The sequence below is a fragment of the Nelumbo nucifera genome, chromosome 6 (assembly GCF_055504915.1).
Source record: "Nelumbo nucifera cultivar China Antique chromosome 6, China Antique-T2T, whole genome shotgun sequence".
NCBI classification, from domain to species: domain Eukaryota; kingdom Viridiplantae; phylum Streptophyta; class Magnoliopsida; order Proteales; family Nelumbonaceae; genus Nelumbo; species Nelumbo nucifera.
This window is the reverse complement of record NC_142654.1, coordinates 31,591,998-31,608,763: the sequence shown is the minus strand read 5'-3', so window position 1 is coordinate 31,608,763 and position 16,766 is coordinate 31,591,998. Positions and strand designations below refer to the sequence as shown.

The 16,766-nt window shown below is 39.2% G+C and overlaps 1 protein-coding gene across 1 annotated transcript; it reads right to left on the bottom strand.

Moving 5' to 3' along the window:
- Positions 1-1,209: 1,209 nt before the first annotated feature.
- On the bottom strand, positions 1,210-15,385 carry LOC104598410 (protein mago nashi homolog). Its single transcript, XM_010260450.3, has 3 exons — positions 14,800-15,385; positions 14,449-14,625; positions 1,210-1,673 (listed from the first exon to the last, which is right to left on the bottom strand). Exons 1-3 carry the CDS (start codon positions 15,013-15,015, stop codon positions 1,614-1,616), a joined length of 453 nt encoding a protein of 150 aa, XP_010258752.1. The 5' UTR covers positions 15,016-15,385; the 3' UTR covers positions 1,210-1,613.
- Between the last annotated feature and the right edge of the window lie 1,381 nt (positions 15,386-16,766).

The window sequence follows — 16,766 nt, the reverse complement described above, 5'->3', positions numbered from 1 at the left end:
CCCGAAACAGTCCAATACACTTAATTCATTTAGAGAGTTTTTTTATCATTATTTTTCATTAATCTACATTTAATGCCCAATTCTCTCTAATCCTCTCTCATTAATTAATGATTCTTCCTCTCATTAATTACATTAGCCATTAATTTTAGCTCTTATAATTGTAAGCATAAATTCTAAAGTTTTAGTGATAACAATATTCGAACCTTCGTCATTAGGTTCTAATGAGTAATGACCATATATGTTCATCACTAAGCCACACTAATTTGTTTATTATGGTCATATAAATTTTTGTTTTAAGTAAATTTTTATTTTTTCTTAGTGGATGTTCCATGTTTATTGATAAATGCTAGGATTATTTATTAATTAAGTATTAAAAAAATATATCGGTTATTTGAAAATTAATGTATAAATTTTCCGTTATTTTTCAATGGTTATTAATTGTGTCACGTTTTACATAAACTATTAAATTATGTTTGTTTACATTTAAATAACTTATTTATAATCATATAAAATCTATAATTATTGTTATTAATATGCTTTTTAAGATCTATTAGAATTTTCTAGCATATTGATACGTATCTTGATTTTTCATCCATATCCATGCATATCTAAAGCGTATCCCGATACGCCTCTTAAAATTGACTTTCCAATACACCTTCTGTTTCCAATCCTTTAAACCTTGCTTGCTACTAAGAAGCAAGAACATGAAAACCTTTATCTTAAGGGGATTCTTAGATTCCAAATACTATTAAGAACGTCCCAACCCAAATTCAGCCCATTGACAACACGGCTCCAAATCTGCTTTTCACACGGTCACACCAACCTCAGTCTCACAGCACGTCTCAGCCGTATATTAGAAACATCTCTTTTATTTGTCACATGAGAAAATTTTCTATTATATTAATAATCCTTTAGTTCTCGAAAAACTATTGTTGACCAGGGTTGGATTACTACGATTTCAGTATTGCACCCAAGATTTTCAGGTTCAGGATGGGCAAAAACATATTAGGAAAACTCACAAAAACCTCATAGATTCAACAAATAACATGAAATCTAAGGCTCAAATGACTAAATTAGGAGGTTTTAAAAACCCACCTAAAAACTGTTGAACAGCCGATCAGCTAGGTCAATCGTGGTTCTAAAACACTGGTGTAAACACACAAGAGAAATTAAAAATTCAAAGAATACATGCATATCTCAAACCAACGCTGATCTGGGATGAAAAAGGGGGGATACCATTGAAGGGGCCAAAGCCAAGTTTCCAAGAGTCATAAGAACTACCAATTAATGTCTTCCATTCTTTCGACTTCCATTGACATGTATAGGTAATTTACCATGCATCAACAAAGAGCAATATAAAGCACGTTAATTGGATATCAGGATATAATGCCGATCAATGCTATTTATAAACTAGATAAAAGTTTGTACAAGACACCCACAGCCAGAAACCTGAATCCATTCCATCCATTTACTACCCAAGAAGTCCAAATCAAACCTCGTAGACACTTGCAGCCAGAAAACAGATCCAAAAAGCATAACAATGCCGGCATCGCTTTGAAAACAAATTGCAATTCTTCCCACTGGCCTCGTAATGAAAAGGTGGTGATCCTCGACTAGATAGGCTTTATCTTAAAATGGAGTGAGATAAGAGAGAAGACAAAACACTTGAGATCCTGCAACAACAGAAAGACGCACTATCATGAGAGCATGTTATATAGAATTGTCAACCACCACTTGTATAATACACTGTCCCTCGATAGGGAAATTACCTGACTTGCATACATGTCAAACAAAATTAGTCGCTGTTTTATATATCCTGATATTAGTTTTGTCTGGCATTGATGTAGAACACTACTCGTATGCATGCTATAAAACTTCAACAATTTACTTTACCAACATTTTGTATTGAATCTAAACATGACCATACATAATGGATGCCTTCGTACAATCATGGCCAAGTTGTACATGTACACAAAGAACGCCCTTGTGATTCATTGACCGTAGTTGATATTATACCCAGGGATGCTACAGGCTTTAGATACACAACATTCTAAAAGCTTCTAATTTTCGTGGACTGATTTCTATCCCAGTGAAAAGACAAATGATATCGCTATTTATACTTTCTATATACTAATAAAAGTTAGTACACTTAAGTCTTAAAATACATTTATATTTTGACAAATAATTAAGGATTTGCCCTCTTTATATCTATTACCTTTAGGAAAAAGGGAGGGGCCATTGCTTCGTGTAATGGCCTCCCCCCATGCTCATAGTTTTAAAAAAGAGAAATCATTTGTAAATAACTGATAACAGATGGTGGGCCCATTTCCTGCAGTAATTCAGCATAAAAATTACAATTTACAACAAAACTTTTGCTACTACTTGAACTGGATGTACAAATGGTTCTTGTAACCACAATGAATAAAAAGATGAAAGAGACTCCTACCGAGTACTTGCCAATTTCAGAGAAATCCAACTGATAATCTACTGACTGGTATTTTTTTGTAATAAAAATAAAATAAAATTTATTAGAAAAACAAAAAGAACGTACAAGAAAGGTGACCAGCAATCACCCGAGAGAAGAAAAAAACAAGCTGCATCCAGATTTTACCGAGCTTAAACCCAAGCCGAAACAAAAATTCACAACCAAGCAAAACCCACACATGACAAATTCCCATGCCCAAGAAAACCAAATACAAAAGACACCAAAATCCTAACCAACTTTCAAAATTTCAGCTTAGGAAAAAAAAAAAAGAAAAACAATCCCAGCTCTGTCTCAGCAAAAAAAAAAAGAAAAAACTACCAATATCCTTTCTCAAACATGTTGGCACCCTCTAAACCCACTTTACAAACTAAAACACCCTGCCTCCCTTAATCAGCCTTTCCTTTGTCTCGGTTCAAAATTTCATTACTTTTCTTGGAGCTTCTCTTTGACTTCTTGACTTTCCTGCTAGATCCAATCCCAAATAGCCTCCTTTTAGCCTTGCGAAAACTTTTGAAACCTTAACAGCTTGATTGTTTTCCAAGAATTGGATGGGTTAAGAGAGATGCAAATTCTATAACTGATGGCTTGATGCATTAGCTAAACAAGAGGTGGTGAGAGATTTTTTGTTCTGGGCACAATTGTAAATGTTTTTGGGGTGGGTTGGGGAGAGATAAGAGATTTTATCTCTCACAATCTTTGCTCTCTACCTCTTTGTATTTTACTTTCTACCTCTTGCATATTCTAATGAAATCTTCGAGTTATTGATCAAAAAAAAAACAAACAGTTTGATTGTTTTCCAGGCTTCTAAACCTTCTTACAGAATTGGGAATTCTGTTAGCTTCGTTCAACTCCTTGGAGCATTCGTTAGTTCTTTCCAGCTCCAGCACTGCATTCTTATCCAGAACCAAACCAGCCTCCGCCTCACCCCCTTCCTTGTCCAATACCTTTCTCTCTTCCTCTGGCCTGATATCTAAGCCATCTTCAGTCTCTAAATATAGATCAAATGATGGAATTCCAGAATTGCTTGCTATAGGAAACTTCTATAATTCTTTAAAAGTTTTCTTTGCATACTCTTCACCTCCCATAAATCTCAGCCCCAGTACCTTGCTAAACTTTACCTCCACAGCCACCACCTTTTTCCAAGTCCACAGTTTTGTTAATCTGGTGTATTTCATTAATAACCACACCCTCTTCTTTATCTTTATCCTCTAGAGGCTTCGTTTTATAATTCCTCTTTCTTTTAAGTCTTACTCTGCGAAACTTTTTAGTTCCTTTAATCCCCTTATTAACCAACATTTCATCTTCTTTCAAACCCAATGACGTCTCTGCTTCAGTATTATCTTCCTTGTTACCTTCGGATTTTTCAGATATTTTCTGCCTTTCTTGTGAAAGAAAAAAAAAAGTTTCATTTTCCTTGTCAGCCAAGTTGCTCTCTACTCTAACCTGAGTCGCAATGTCTGTGGAATCTTCTATATCTTTATTAACTGGTATAACCTGTCTTTGGGTGGGGTAGCCTGGATACAGACCTAACCTTTTGTATTTTTTGCACATAGTGGCTGCTTTAGACTACAACCCATGTTCTCATGCTTGTCAAACTCTAATTTTAACAAAATGGTGGTTATAAATTTAAAAAGAAAAAAAAAATCTATTGACTGGTATACAAAGGGTACCATGGAAAAAAAAACTAACTAGCAATTGAGCAATTTTTAGGTAACTCAGTTGAAGGTGAACAAAACCCTAAACCAAACTTTGATGAGTTCACAGACATGCAAACCCAATTGGAACTCTTGAAAATGGAAGGGACAGATGGTAATATTGATGATCACTACATGGGTTCAATACACCCGATACGGGGTGTATCGTATCGAAACTTTGAACCTTGGTTTTGTTAAAATGTTAGAGTGATGTTCGGCTGATAAGAGTTCTTATTAGCCCAGTCTTATGTTTAACTTATCTTGTAACTGGGCCTGTGTTAATATGCCTAATCCTGTTTAGTGATTTAAGTCATCTGGGTGTCCCATCACTAATCAGGGGCATCCCAGTAATTTCTTGTACCTTGTACTATATTCATCTATAAATAAAAGACTGGTCGACTGCCTAGTACAGTTCGACATTCTCTTCAGTTCTGTGGTTCTCTTCTCCTCCTTGCTACTTCGAGTATAGCTCTTCAGATTACATGGTATCAGAGCATTAGCTCCTTCCTAGTTTCAGCAAGTGCACTCTCTTCTCTTGCTGTCTTTTCATCTTCTCTCTTCCTTTTCTGGGTTGCTGCAGTAAAGACCTAGGAGTGTAAGAGAGTAAAGCAAGTTCGAACCTAGGGTTTCTCTTCGTTGTAGGACTCAAGGGAAGTAAGACCCAGAAGTAGATGTCCTACTAGATTATTTCCAGCAAGTAGTAGCTATTGGGCTTCTAAGAGAGGTCTGTTGAGGGCTGATTCAGCAGTCCTAGCACTAACCGAGAAGGGGAGAACTTCCTCTACAGTTTGCAGCTTCGTGCTCCAGCAAGACTTGTGCAGAACAAGTGGTAAAGACTTAGCTTCTTCTACAGTTGCAGTTTCAGTGCATCAGCTTCTACAGTTGCAGTCTCGGTGCATCAGCAAGACTCTTACAGAACTGCAGCAACTTCAGTTACAGATTTTCTTCAGGTCGGTTATCAGCCCTACTCTTGGACTGAACTGGTTCAGTTACAGACCTTTACTTTTTACCAGAACTGCGGCAACTTTTGCACCACACAGTTGCAGCCTTAAATTTTTACCAGCACTGTGAACTGGTTCAGTTACAGACCTCTACTTATACTGTGAACACTTCTATCAGTACTGTGAACACAGTGACCACTTTGGCCAGTCCTTAACAGAACCACCTATAGTACTGTGAACAACTCTTGGATTGAAGTCAGAATGTCCTCACTATCCGGTGAAGTTTCCTCTAGAGATAACAAACTTGTCACAAGGTCCTCAAACCTGGAAAACCCTAATCTGCACAGCTTGCAGATTACAAGTGTGCTACTGGATGAGTATAACTTCAGAGAGTGGTCCGTCTCTGCAATGCTGTTCATTACCTCTCGTGAACTCACTGGCTATTTGGATGGAGACAAGAAACAACCAGAAATTGGCAGTCCTGAATACACCGTGTGGCACAAGGAAAATGCCACAGTCATGTCTTGGTTGTTGGCCTCTATGACTCCTAGGGTGGCCAGAACTGTTCATCACTTCCCTACAGCTGCTAAAATTTGGGAGAAAGTATCTAAGACATATGGCCAAAAAAAGAACAATGCTATAATCTACAGGCTGAACCAAGACATTGCAGCCCTAAGGCAAGGAGACATGTCTGTGGCAACCTACTTTGCAACACTAAAAGGCCTCTGGGAAGAGCTTGACCACCACTTGATTTTGGATTGGGAAAATGCCAATGATAAGGGGAAGCATGACAAGCAGATTGAGGAGGGCAGAGCCTTCAAGTTTCTGGCGGGTCTTGAACCTGTATATGAAGGTATAAGGTCACAGATTCTAGGGAGAGATGAATTACCTGAGCTTCACCATGTCTACTACTTGGTGAGGAATGAAGAAGTTAGGAGAAAGGAGATGCAAGTTGACTCCCAGACACAATCAACAAAACTACCTGGAGAACATTCAGCCTTGGTCTCCACTAAGGGGAATAGATTTTCAGACAAGAAGTCCCTCAAATATACCCATTGTGGTGGTGAGAAACACACAAAGGAGAAATGTTGGGTCTTGTACCCTCATCTGAAGCCAGCTGCTCTAAGAAAGGACAAAAGGCAACATAGGGCCACACAGCAAGTGGGAATCTTGCCACCAACAACAGTAGTGACAACTCACAGTGTCCTCTTCCACCGCAAGGCAGGCTGCCGACTCCTCTGAACCAAGTACTTCGGGCTTCACAGCTAGTGAGGTAGAGGTTCTCAGCCGGGCATTAGCCCATCTAAAGAAGAATTCTTTAGCTTCCACCTCCCTTGCCAAATCAGGTACAGCCTCTGCATTTAGTGCAACTAGTTCCATTAATTCTACCTCTTGAGTGATTGATTCCGGAGCCACTGACCATATGACACATATGTCCTCCTTATTCTCTACATATCATTTGTTGTCTAGCCAGGATAAGATGAGAGTAGCTGATGGATCCCTCTCCACCATCTCTAGAAAGGGGGTGGTTGACCTAAGCAAGGATCTCTCTCTTAAATCAGTCCTACATGTTCCTAGTCTTACCTCAAATCTGTTGTCTGTTTCAAAGCTTACAAAAAATTTGAACTGCAGTATAACTTTCTTTCCTTCTCATTGTGTCTTGCAGGACAGATTGACGAGGAGAACGATTGGGAGTGGTCACGAGTATGGGGGCCTCTACTATTTTGATAAAGATGTCAGCTCAGCCTTGCAAGCTTCTACTACTAGTCCGGAATGTGTGGAGTCAATAGCTAGGCTACACTTGTGGCATGCTAGGCTAGGTCATTTGTCTTTTTCTTCTTTAGCAATGTTGTTTCCCGAATTATGTAAAGGCATTCCGAGTCAGAGTTTAATTTGTGATGTGTGTCAAATGTCAAAACAATGCAGATCAATGTATCCAATTTCTAGAAATGAAATTCAAGCCCCTTTTGATTTGGTTCATTCTGATGTTTGGGGTCCTCCCATTGTTTCCAATGATGGCTTCTGTTACTTTATCAGTTTTATTGACCATTATTCTCGGTGCACTTGGATTTATCTGTTGAAAGGACGTGATGAAGTTCCCCAGATAACTATGATGTTTTGCAAGATGATTGAAACACAATTTGATAAAAAGATCAAGCAATTCCGCTCAGACAATGCACCTGAATACTTTGAAAGATCCCTGAACTCATTCATGGAAGATGCAGGCATGTTACATCAATCATCATGTGCTTACACCCCTCAGCAAAATGGGGTTGTTGAGCGCAAGAACAAGCACCTATTGGAGATAGCTCGAGCTCTTCTTTTCCAGCACAATGTGCCCAAGCAATATTGGTCTCAAGCTGTTCTCACTGTATCATACCTGATAAATCGGATGCCATCTAAGGTACTGGGTATGAAGACCCCTTTCTCTGTTTTGTGTCCCCCTCTTCCAGAATTTCCTCTTCCCCCATGGGTTTTTGGCTGTACATGCTTCATACATGTGAAGGATCCAAAGAAAACCAAGGGAATATTTTTGGGGTACTCTCCTACAAAAAAGGGGTATAAGTGTTATGATCTTGTCTCCAAGAAAAAATATGTCACCAGAGATGTAGTCTTTTTTGAGTCTCAACCCTATTTCCAGTCTTCTCAAAATCCTCTTCAGGAGGAGAGTAGTGGGATGGAAGAGGATTCTCATTCTCCCTTCTTTTTTGTTCTCATTTCATCACCTTCCACTACTACTAGCTGTAACATTCTGGGTCAACCTAGTGAGACTCCCACTGTGCCAGTCACCTCTTCAGATTTGGCTGATGCTTCTGAAGGTTCCAGTGAACAAGAGAAAGAAATACTTACATACAGTAGAAGGAAGAAGGCCCCTCAACCTCATGATTGCAACCAGTTTAATTCAGATCAATTTGTCTCTGCAATCCAAGGTAATTCCGACTCTCTCAATTCAGATTTGGATCTTCCTATTGCTCTCCGTAAGTCTGTTTGCTCTTGTACCACTCGGCATCCCATAGCTGATTATGTTTCTTACTCACACTTATCCCCTGCCTATCACTCCTTTGTGTCTGCTCTTTCCTCTATATGTATCCCTTCTAGATATTCAGAGGCGGCATCTGATCCAAGGTGGAAAGAAGCCATGAATGAGGAGATGAAAGCCCTAATGAAAGCAAGGACGTGGGAATTGGTGAACCTGCCAGAGGGGAAAGGCACTGTTGGGTGCAAGTGGGTATTCACAGTAAAGCACAGGGAAGATGGGTCAATTGAGAGGTACAAGGCCAGACTTGTGGCAAAGGGATTTACACAAAATGAAAGAATTGACTACAAGGAAACCTTTGCCCCAGTAGCAAAGCTCAACACAATCAGGGTTCTACTGTCACTAGCAGCAAAATTCTCTTAGGGACTTCATCAGCTGGATGTGAAGAATGCCTTCCTAAATGGTGATCTTCATGAAGAGGTATTCATGGAACTCCCACCTGGATATGGATGTTGGAAAGAAGATATGTAAACTAAGGAAAGCATTATATGGTTTGAAGCAATCTCCCCGGGCATGGTTTGAGAGACTTTGTTTGGCCATGAAGAAAGTAGGGTACACTCGGAGCATTGCAGATCATACATTGTTTACAAGAAGACAGGATGACAAACTTACAGCACTCATTGTATATGTGGATGATATGGTGATTACTGGAAATGATGTGAAAGAGATGAAGAGGCTAAAGAAGTTCTTAGCTTCAAAATTTGAGATCAAAGACCTGGGAAATCTGAGATACTTTCTTGGGATTGAAATTGCTAGATCAAGAGAAGGAATCTACATATGTCAAAGAAAGTATGTGCTAGATCTCCTAGAGGAAACAGGCATGATGGGGTGCAGGCCAGCAGACACTCCAATAGAACCAAGCCATGGATTACAAGAATCAATGGGTGAGGAATACTGTGATAAGGAAAGGTACCAAAAATTGGTAGGAAAACTGATATACTTATCCCTTACTCGGCCAGACATTGCTTATGCAGTGCATGTTGTCAGTCAATTCATGCACTCACCAAAGGCCCCTCATATGAGAGCAGTGGAAAGAATCCTCAGATACTTGAAGACTTGCCCAGGGAAAGGAATTCTATTCAGAAAAAACAGCAGACTTGAAATTGAAGCCTACACTGATGCTGATTGGGCTGGGTCTGTTGGAGACAGAAAATCAACCTCAGGTTACTGTACATTCTTGGGAGGAAACCTAGTCACATGGCGTAGTAAGAAGCAGAATGTTGTGGCTAGATCAAGTGCAGAAGCAGAATACCGGGCTATGGCACACGGGGTTGCTGAACTCTTATGGCTCAGAACTCTCCTTAATGAACTTGGTATCAAGACTGAGGATCCTCTCAAGCTGTATTGTAATAATAAAGCTGCTATCAACATTGCCAACAATCCCGTACAGCATGACAGGACAAAACATATTGAAATTGATCGACACTTTGTCAGAGAGAGAATTATTTCAGGAGAACTCTGTGTACCTTATACTCCACCAAAGATGCAGATTGCAGATGTATTAACAAAAGGGTTGGCATCAACAAAGTTCAAGGACATACTTGGCAAGCTAAACATGATTGATATCCATGCTTAGCTTGAGGGGGAGTGTTAGAATGTTAGAGTGATGTTCGGCTGATAAGAGTTCTTATTAGCCCAGTCTTATGTTTAACTTATCTCGTAACTGGGCCTGTGTTAATGGGCCTAATCCTGTTTAGTGATTTAAGTCATCTAGGTGTCCCATCACTAATCAGGGGCATCCCAGTAATTTCTTGTACCTTGTACTATATTCATCTATAAATAAAAGACTGGTCGACTGCCTAGTACAGTTCGACATTCTCTTCAGTTCTGTGGTTCTCTTCTCCTCCTTGCTACTTCGAGTATAGCTCTTCATATTACAGGTTTTATGTGATAGGCGAAAAACATTTAGATTGAAAGGAAAATTTTATAAAACAATTGTAAAGCCAGCTATGTTGCATTAAGCAAAGCGTTGGGCAGTCAAGATCATAAAAGCATTCATATGAGAAGTTGCTTTCAAGATCATTAACATGTGTGACACTTCTCAAACAATGAGGAAATCATGGTGCCTCTTTCCATGTGTGTGCTCTTTGCCTTGGTTGTGGGGAAAGTGTTGACCACCAACTTCTTTTTTTTGATAATTCAAAATTAATTCATTAATCAAAGAGAGATCTGTTACACATAAACCCAAAGAGAGGCTCGAGATGCAGCCTCGCTCTAAAGAAAATATCAGAACTACATGAAGTGTTGACTACCAACTAATTACAAGTATTCTGTTATTTATCAACAGAAAAAGTGTTGACCATCTCTTTCTTTCTTGCTCCTCATCGAAGGTACAGAATGATTTCTTTATCCTCTTTGAATCAAATTGTCATGTCCTTTTTTTTGAAAAGGTAAAGTAAAATTTGAATTAATCAAAAGGATAAAAACAAACATATCTGCTCACTGTACAAGTTTCTGTACAACTGAACACAACTTTAAGAAACCTCAAAAAAGTTCACAGAACTCAAATATGCCCCCAAACTCAAAAAGGGAGGAATTTCTTTGGTCATGAACTAGAGCATTAGTGCTTTGGATCCTTTGGTGTGAAAAGAATGCTACTAGTTGACAACAAAACTAAAGATGAAGACACCATAATGGAGAACGTCATGGTGAAGACAGCTCATTGGGTGTTGACAAGCAAAGAGTTCAAAGGATTGACTGTTGATTATATATTTAAGGGGATGGGCCATGGTGGTAAGCTTCACTCACTCATAGAAAGAATTCTATTAATACCACTTGGTTAGCATCACTGAGGAGGAAATCAAAACTTAACCTTGATGGATGCAGCCTTGGCAACCTGAGACCCTCGTGCATAGGGGGTGTTTGTAAGAGACCATCATGGAAATATCATTATGAGCTTCACAGGGCCAATTGGAGAAGGAAACTCAATAAAAGCTGAAATTACTGCACTTACTCAAGGCCTGAAAATAGTCCACTCATTAGGATGGTCAAATCTGATGGTTGAAGGGGACTGCAAGGTCACCCTTTGCTGGATGGAGAACAAAAAGGAGGGCCCTTGGTTAATTTGACAGGTGATTAAGAGAATCACTTTCATTAGCATCCAATCTGAACTGCTCGTTCAGATGGATACATCATTCCGCTAATTCATTAGCAGATACCCTTGCACTGACCGGGGTAACCAGGGAGCAGCTCTTATGGGGGACACAAGGGCCAGGTATAGATGTAAATCCATCTATAACGCAACAGAAACTTTTGGATCTCTTTTCAGCCTAGTACTGCTTGTATCATTTTCTCTATATCTGTGTTTATAAAGCTTCCAAACCCAGCTATACCAAATCACCTAGTGAAACGGAGAGCTAAAAGGAATCAGTTTCTTTGGGGCGTAATCCCCCAAGCTGGGGGCTTGTAAAAAGTGTAGAGGGGAGGGGGGGGGGCTAGCTGACACTTGAGGTGCTTTGAGGTGCTTGGCATACTACTAGTGTATCATCTTTTCCACTTAATAAAATCTGGAGTTTCAATAAAAAGTAACTAGTTCTATGAAAACCTTTGATATGTAAAGGCATAAGTAAAACTCCACCTATTTCATAGTCTAAAAGACCTAGTAACGTTGAAATCATTGCTAAAATGGAAAAGGGACTCCTGAAGGCCGATCGAAGGTTCCTTCAATTCTCCAACCCTTGACTTTACTATTACTTATTATAACATGCCCTTCTCTTCCCCTCAACTTCAAAAACAAAGCAATTCATCATTCAAGAAACTCACGAATTTTATGATTTCTGAATACCATAATGACACATAATGCACTGGAAAAACATTTTAATCTGTGAATTTTTCCCTCATTTTGAAACTACACTCGACCAGCCTCTCTAGCATTTTCCATTTCTACAATAATCAAGAATACAAACATCTTGGGCATAAAATGTGTGAAACCATATCCAGATTGGAGCCAGTAAAAAGAACACTTCAGGATGCAATTCCTCAAGCAAAGAAGAATCCCAGCTTCAGTTTTATCTATTTATTTATTTATTTTTGATAACTGCCCAGCTTTAGTTTTTCAAACTCTCATAAGTTGATGGCAACTGACTTTCTATAAATATATTGATAAAAAAAAACTGACTTTCTATAAATAGTGAACTTGAATCCGACAAGAACTACTATGAACTCAAAGATGTTTATTGGATCCTGAGTGGCTCACCTATCCCCATAGGCTTACTAAATGGGGAAACCAAGTTCACACTTTTGTTATTGTAACCCAAGTCAACAAGACCAAATCTCCTTTATCACCTGATTCACCTCTCTGATTTATGATATTTAGAGGGAACATGCTACTCACCCGTTACCATGAAAAAGAGGAAAAGTGAAGCATTGAAAATGAGGTTAGGTTCAAATATAAAATCCACAAACTTTCATTTGCTAGATTCTTGACTAAAAAAAGGACCCCAATCCATTTCTTGCGAGCTATAGAGGTAGCTGACAAAAATGTTCCCGTTCCACCCTTTTTCCACACTAATCAGTTCCCTTTGATTAAATGACAAGATATCATAGTCAATGTAATTATAATTTCATTAATTCAAGTGCATTATGCATAGGCTTTTAAACATCATACAGTTCATAAACAAAGCTCCTTTGAATCGTTTTGTTTTCTTTCTCCCTTCTCCCTTTTAGCCTTTTATTTTGATAGCAAATTTCCATTAGGGAAAAAAAGAGGTCTATAGTCATTAATGTAACATATACATCTCAAAGGCCATCACTCTAAAGGTTAACTAAGCGAGGGTAGCACAGTGACAAAGAGAGACCCAAAGAAACCAACTCAACCCTTTCATCTAATGGGGGGGGGGGGGGGGGCTTGGTACTGTGGCCTAAGGACTGGTGTTTTTGAATCTATTGAGCCCCATTGTGGCATGGTTAGAACCACATGGTTTGAACATACGGTGTTCTGCACTGTGGTGAGGATGTATTGTTAGCAAAATTTTAAATGAAATATTTCAATAATTTATTACATTACATATGGTAATCATCCAATTTACCACAGTGTAGACCAATCAACAAGATTTGGGTGGTTCAAGAAATATGATATTCTGTGTTCCAAAACCATCCACATATGATTTTAAAACATGTCACACCCCTAAAAGAATGCCTAATGGGCGTGGCAATGTTTTAGTACCGAACAATCCACAGAATATCCACAGTACAGAACAACCCCTACATGACTCAAGCTCTGTAAAACCCCACAAAAGAAGTAAACTTAAATTCTTTTAGAATCATTTTTGCATTGACTCTCCTAAATGGATGATGTGTCTGTGTTAAACATGCATCTTAGTCCAACACTCAACAGATTCTTGAGGACATTTGTATGTAACGTTTCCTTTTTGTCTCCCGGATTATTTGATGTAAATGAACAGCTAATGTGCAAGATGAATGTCATTTTTCATCTCAAACGTTACTTGGAAAAAAAAGGCAATGTTGTAAACCCTCTAATTGCAGGTATAACTATATAATGTTAGAATTCAAAAAGTATAAACTATTTTAATAGTATATACTTTTCCATGGACGTGTCTACAAGTCCATATTTTCTCATCTTGCCAAACACTTGGAAATATGTCAAATTCCAAATACTGTGTCTATGTCCATGCAACACTATTTAGAACGGAGGAGAGGAAAAGAGCAAATTTATTATCCAGTTCCAGATCAAACTCATCACAGAAAATCGTATGCCTTTCTATCAACTCCAAGGCACTGCAGAAAGTTTGCAAAATAATTTTTCCATGGGGTTTAAAATCCAACCACAACCTAGTAAGACATAATGAACCAACAAGTGATGAAGAAAAAGCCCATTTCCCTTCCCGCACTAAGAAAACAACACCTCCGATAAAATGGGGACCATTGACTAATATTGGCCCCCTGCTATCCGGGGTCTTGCGAGGGATGGAATGATGATATAGACATGGAGCTAACTTTTGGCGCTTTTTTGGCACAGAATGGCCGCTCTCAGACTCGAACCGACATTCTCATGCTTCTCAGGCTGAGATTTTATCATTGCAGCACGCAATGGTCCCTTCCAAATCTTCTGAAATCCCGACCTAATTTGTTTATAATCAACTGTACCCTTAATCATGATGTTAATATTTGTTTCACAGACTTTTGTGCTCTCAAAATCCACCTAATTAATACAATCAATGATGTAGAAGGCTGGCTAATTGTCACAGAAAAAACAAATCCAAACATCCAAGCAAGCTCACTAGTGCAAAAGGATCTCTTCTTTGCCTTAGTTATGATTATACAATTACTTACCTGAACAAGGTAATAAAATATGCGAAGTCCTTCGGGATCTTTGCTGCTCTGAACATCAACGAGTGACCCAATCTTCGAAGTAGTAAACGAGATATGCTCGTTCCCCATCACAATCTCAAGCTCCTGACGCCCAACACGGTCGGGTTCGGGCCAGTTGTTATCATCTTCCTTCATTATCTGAAATTCTCCATAATCCAACCAAACTTTATTAAGTATTCCAAAGGAGAATAACCAACAGAGATAGAAAAAGATACAGAAACCCTAAAAACTCCTACGACTGAACCAAATTTCACAGAGGAAAAGAAGAGACGCGCAAGAAGAGAGAGAGAAGGAGATCGAGAGAAGACGAACCTCACTCTCAGCGATGATTCTGCGGCATTCTTTGAGGACGGCGGGAGTGAGGAAGACTTCTTTACGGATCATGGTGTCGTTCTTGTAGTTGGAGTTGTTGGCGTAGCGAAGCTTTCCATCGGGACGAAACTCGAACTCTAAGAACTCGTGGCCGAACTTACCTTTGTGCCCTACGTAGTACCGAAGATAGAACTCTCCATTATCTTCCGCTGCCATCTCTTCTTTCTGTTTTCCCGCTTGATTACTTCTATTTGCTCGCTTGTTCAGATGTTCCCTCCCTTTGGTTGTTTGGTTTTCTTCTTAATAAATAAGAACCGATGGCTGTTAGAAAATTGGAAACCAGTGCTTCCACGGCTGGACTAATGTGCTCCAGCACCTGGGTCGGTAGAAACCAGGCCAGAAACGCAGACGCTAGGCATGGCTTGCGTTTATTAAAGAGGTGTTTGATACCGTGGCTGTTGTCAGTGAGGTGTTTTTTATCGGAAACAGCAGTGCAATACCTCACTAGAAACGGCCACGAAACGGTTTGGCAATGTTGCTGCCATGTAAGATGGCATGCAATGCTTTCACCTATATTAAGAAGGTCACATCGGCAGTTGCTACCATGTCATATCATCATTCCGATAAACACTAGCCTTTTGCTCAAAATACCTTTTTCGGTGTTGTGAGCGGTTGAGAGTGATCATGATGATGGCTGAGCTGGTTAAGTATGATTAAGGAGTGTCTTATACGGACAAAGAAGCGAACTCTATTGGAAAAGGGGAAACCTCACGATAACCTCAGTAAACAACCCTAAAAGCCCTATCCTTTTAGGACACGGGCACTCAGTTATAAATAGGTATTCCCCACTCAAGGTAAAGGGCTTTTAGAAGCATATTCTCATAATATCTTTGCACTATTTTCTCTACTCGAACCAGCACTATTCTAACATGCTTGGCTCGACCACTTCCTTCTCTATTCAATTGACTTGAGTGTCAGAATACCTACCTGAGGAATAATTCCTCGGGCCTCTTACTTTCTCTCTTGGTTGTAAATCCTAGTGCACGGCTTTGTCCTTCCACCTCGGCTTCGTCTAGTTGGCAAGATGCCTAGTGCACACCTTATGTCTAAGATTGTGTTTGATTGCAATACAAATAAAGTAAATTAAGACATGAAGTAAAATAAAGTAAAATCCAAAACAAAATTTTGCATTTCTTTACATTTGCACTCCCATGCATTTGTATTAGTGCAAATAAATTTGCAGTGCAACCACACACAGGCTAAAGATTTCAATTAACAACATTTTATTCTCTCCCTAATACTAGTAATGGATGTGTGACATTCTTCCGGATTTGAGCACCAGCTTGCATAAGTACAAGGAAAGATCCGATTATTGGCCATTAACCAACAACACATGATATGATGGAAGGTTAATTTGTTGGAAATATTAGAGCAATTGGAGTCTTCACAGGCAAAGTGAAAGGGTGAAGTTGTTGACTAATCACTCTTGCCACGGGCATGAGCAAAGGAGTAACTTGAGGAGGATCTGAACTGAGTCCTATTCGTATGGTTGTTACATCCCAGAACCCTGTTTAGGGCTTCAAAGGTATATTGTCTCTAAACCCAAGAAGCCATCATCATCTCCAAAATGAGTGTGGTTAAGGTGTAGAAATGTCTTTATTGAGGAACTTTATGATTCAATGCACATGCACATGCACATGGTCACTAGGCAAACTAGTGAATTTTATACGGTTGCATGCAGTCTAACAAAATACTAAACTAGTGGCAATAGGATTTTCCCATGGAAGAATGAACCATCCACCTTGGTAGCAGACGGCCTATCACATGCTTCAATCATGCTTGGACTACCAGTTCAAAAGCAACTAGGAGTAAGGAAAGTGATGATGTTGATGCCTATTTACAACTTGTGGTTACAAGTCGTTTTGTTGCCTATCATGTGCCTACTTTCTGCCATTTTGCTCTCGACA

Bases quoted from the DNA above. Each gene is read 5' to 3' on its own strand.
- LOC104598410 (XM_010260450.3), bottom strand. From the start codon at position 15,015: ATGGCAGCGGAAGATAATGGAGAGTTCTATCTTCGGTACTACGTAGGG. The intron at 14,626-14,799 runs GTTCGTCTTCTC...GGAGAATTTCAG, and splicing joins GAATCATCGCTGAGAGTGAG to ATAATGAAGGAAGATGATAA. The intron at 1,674-14,448 runs GTAAGTAATTGT...CTGTTGTTGCAG, and splicing joins TATTTTATTACCTTGTTCAG to GATCTCAAGTGTTTTGTCTT.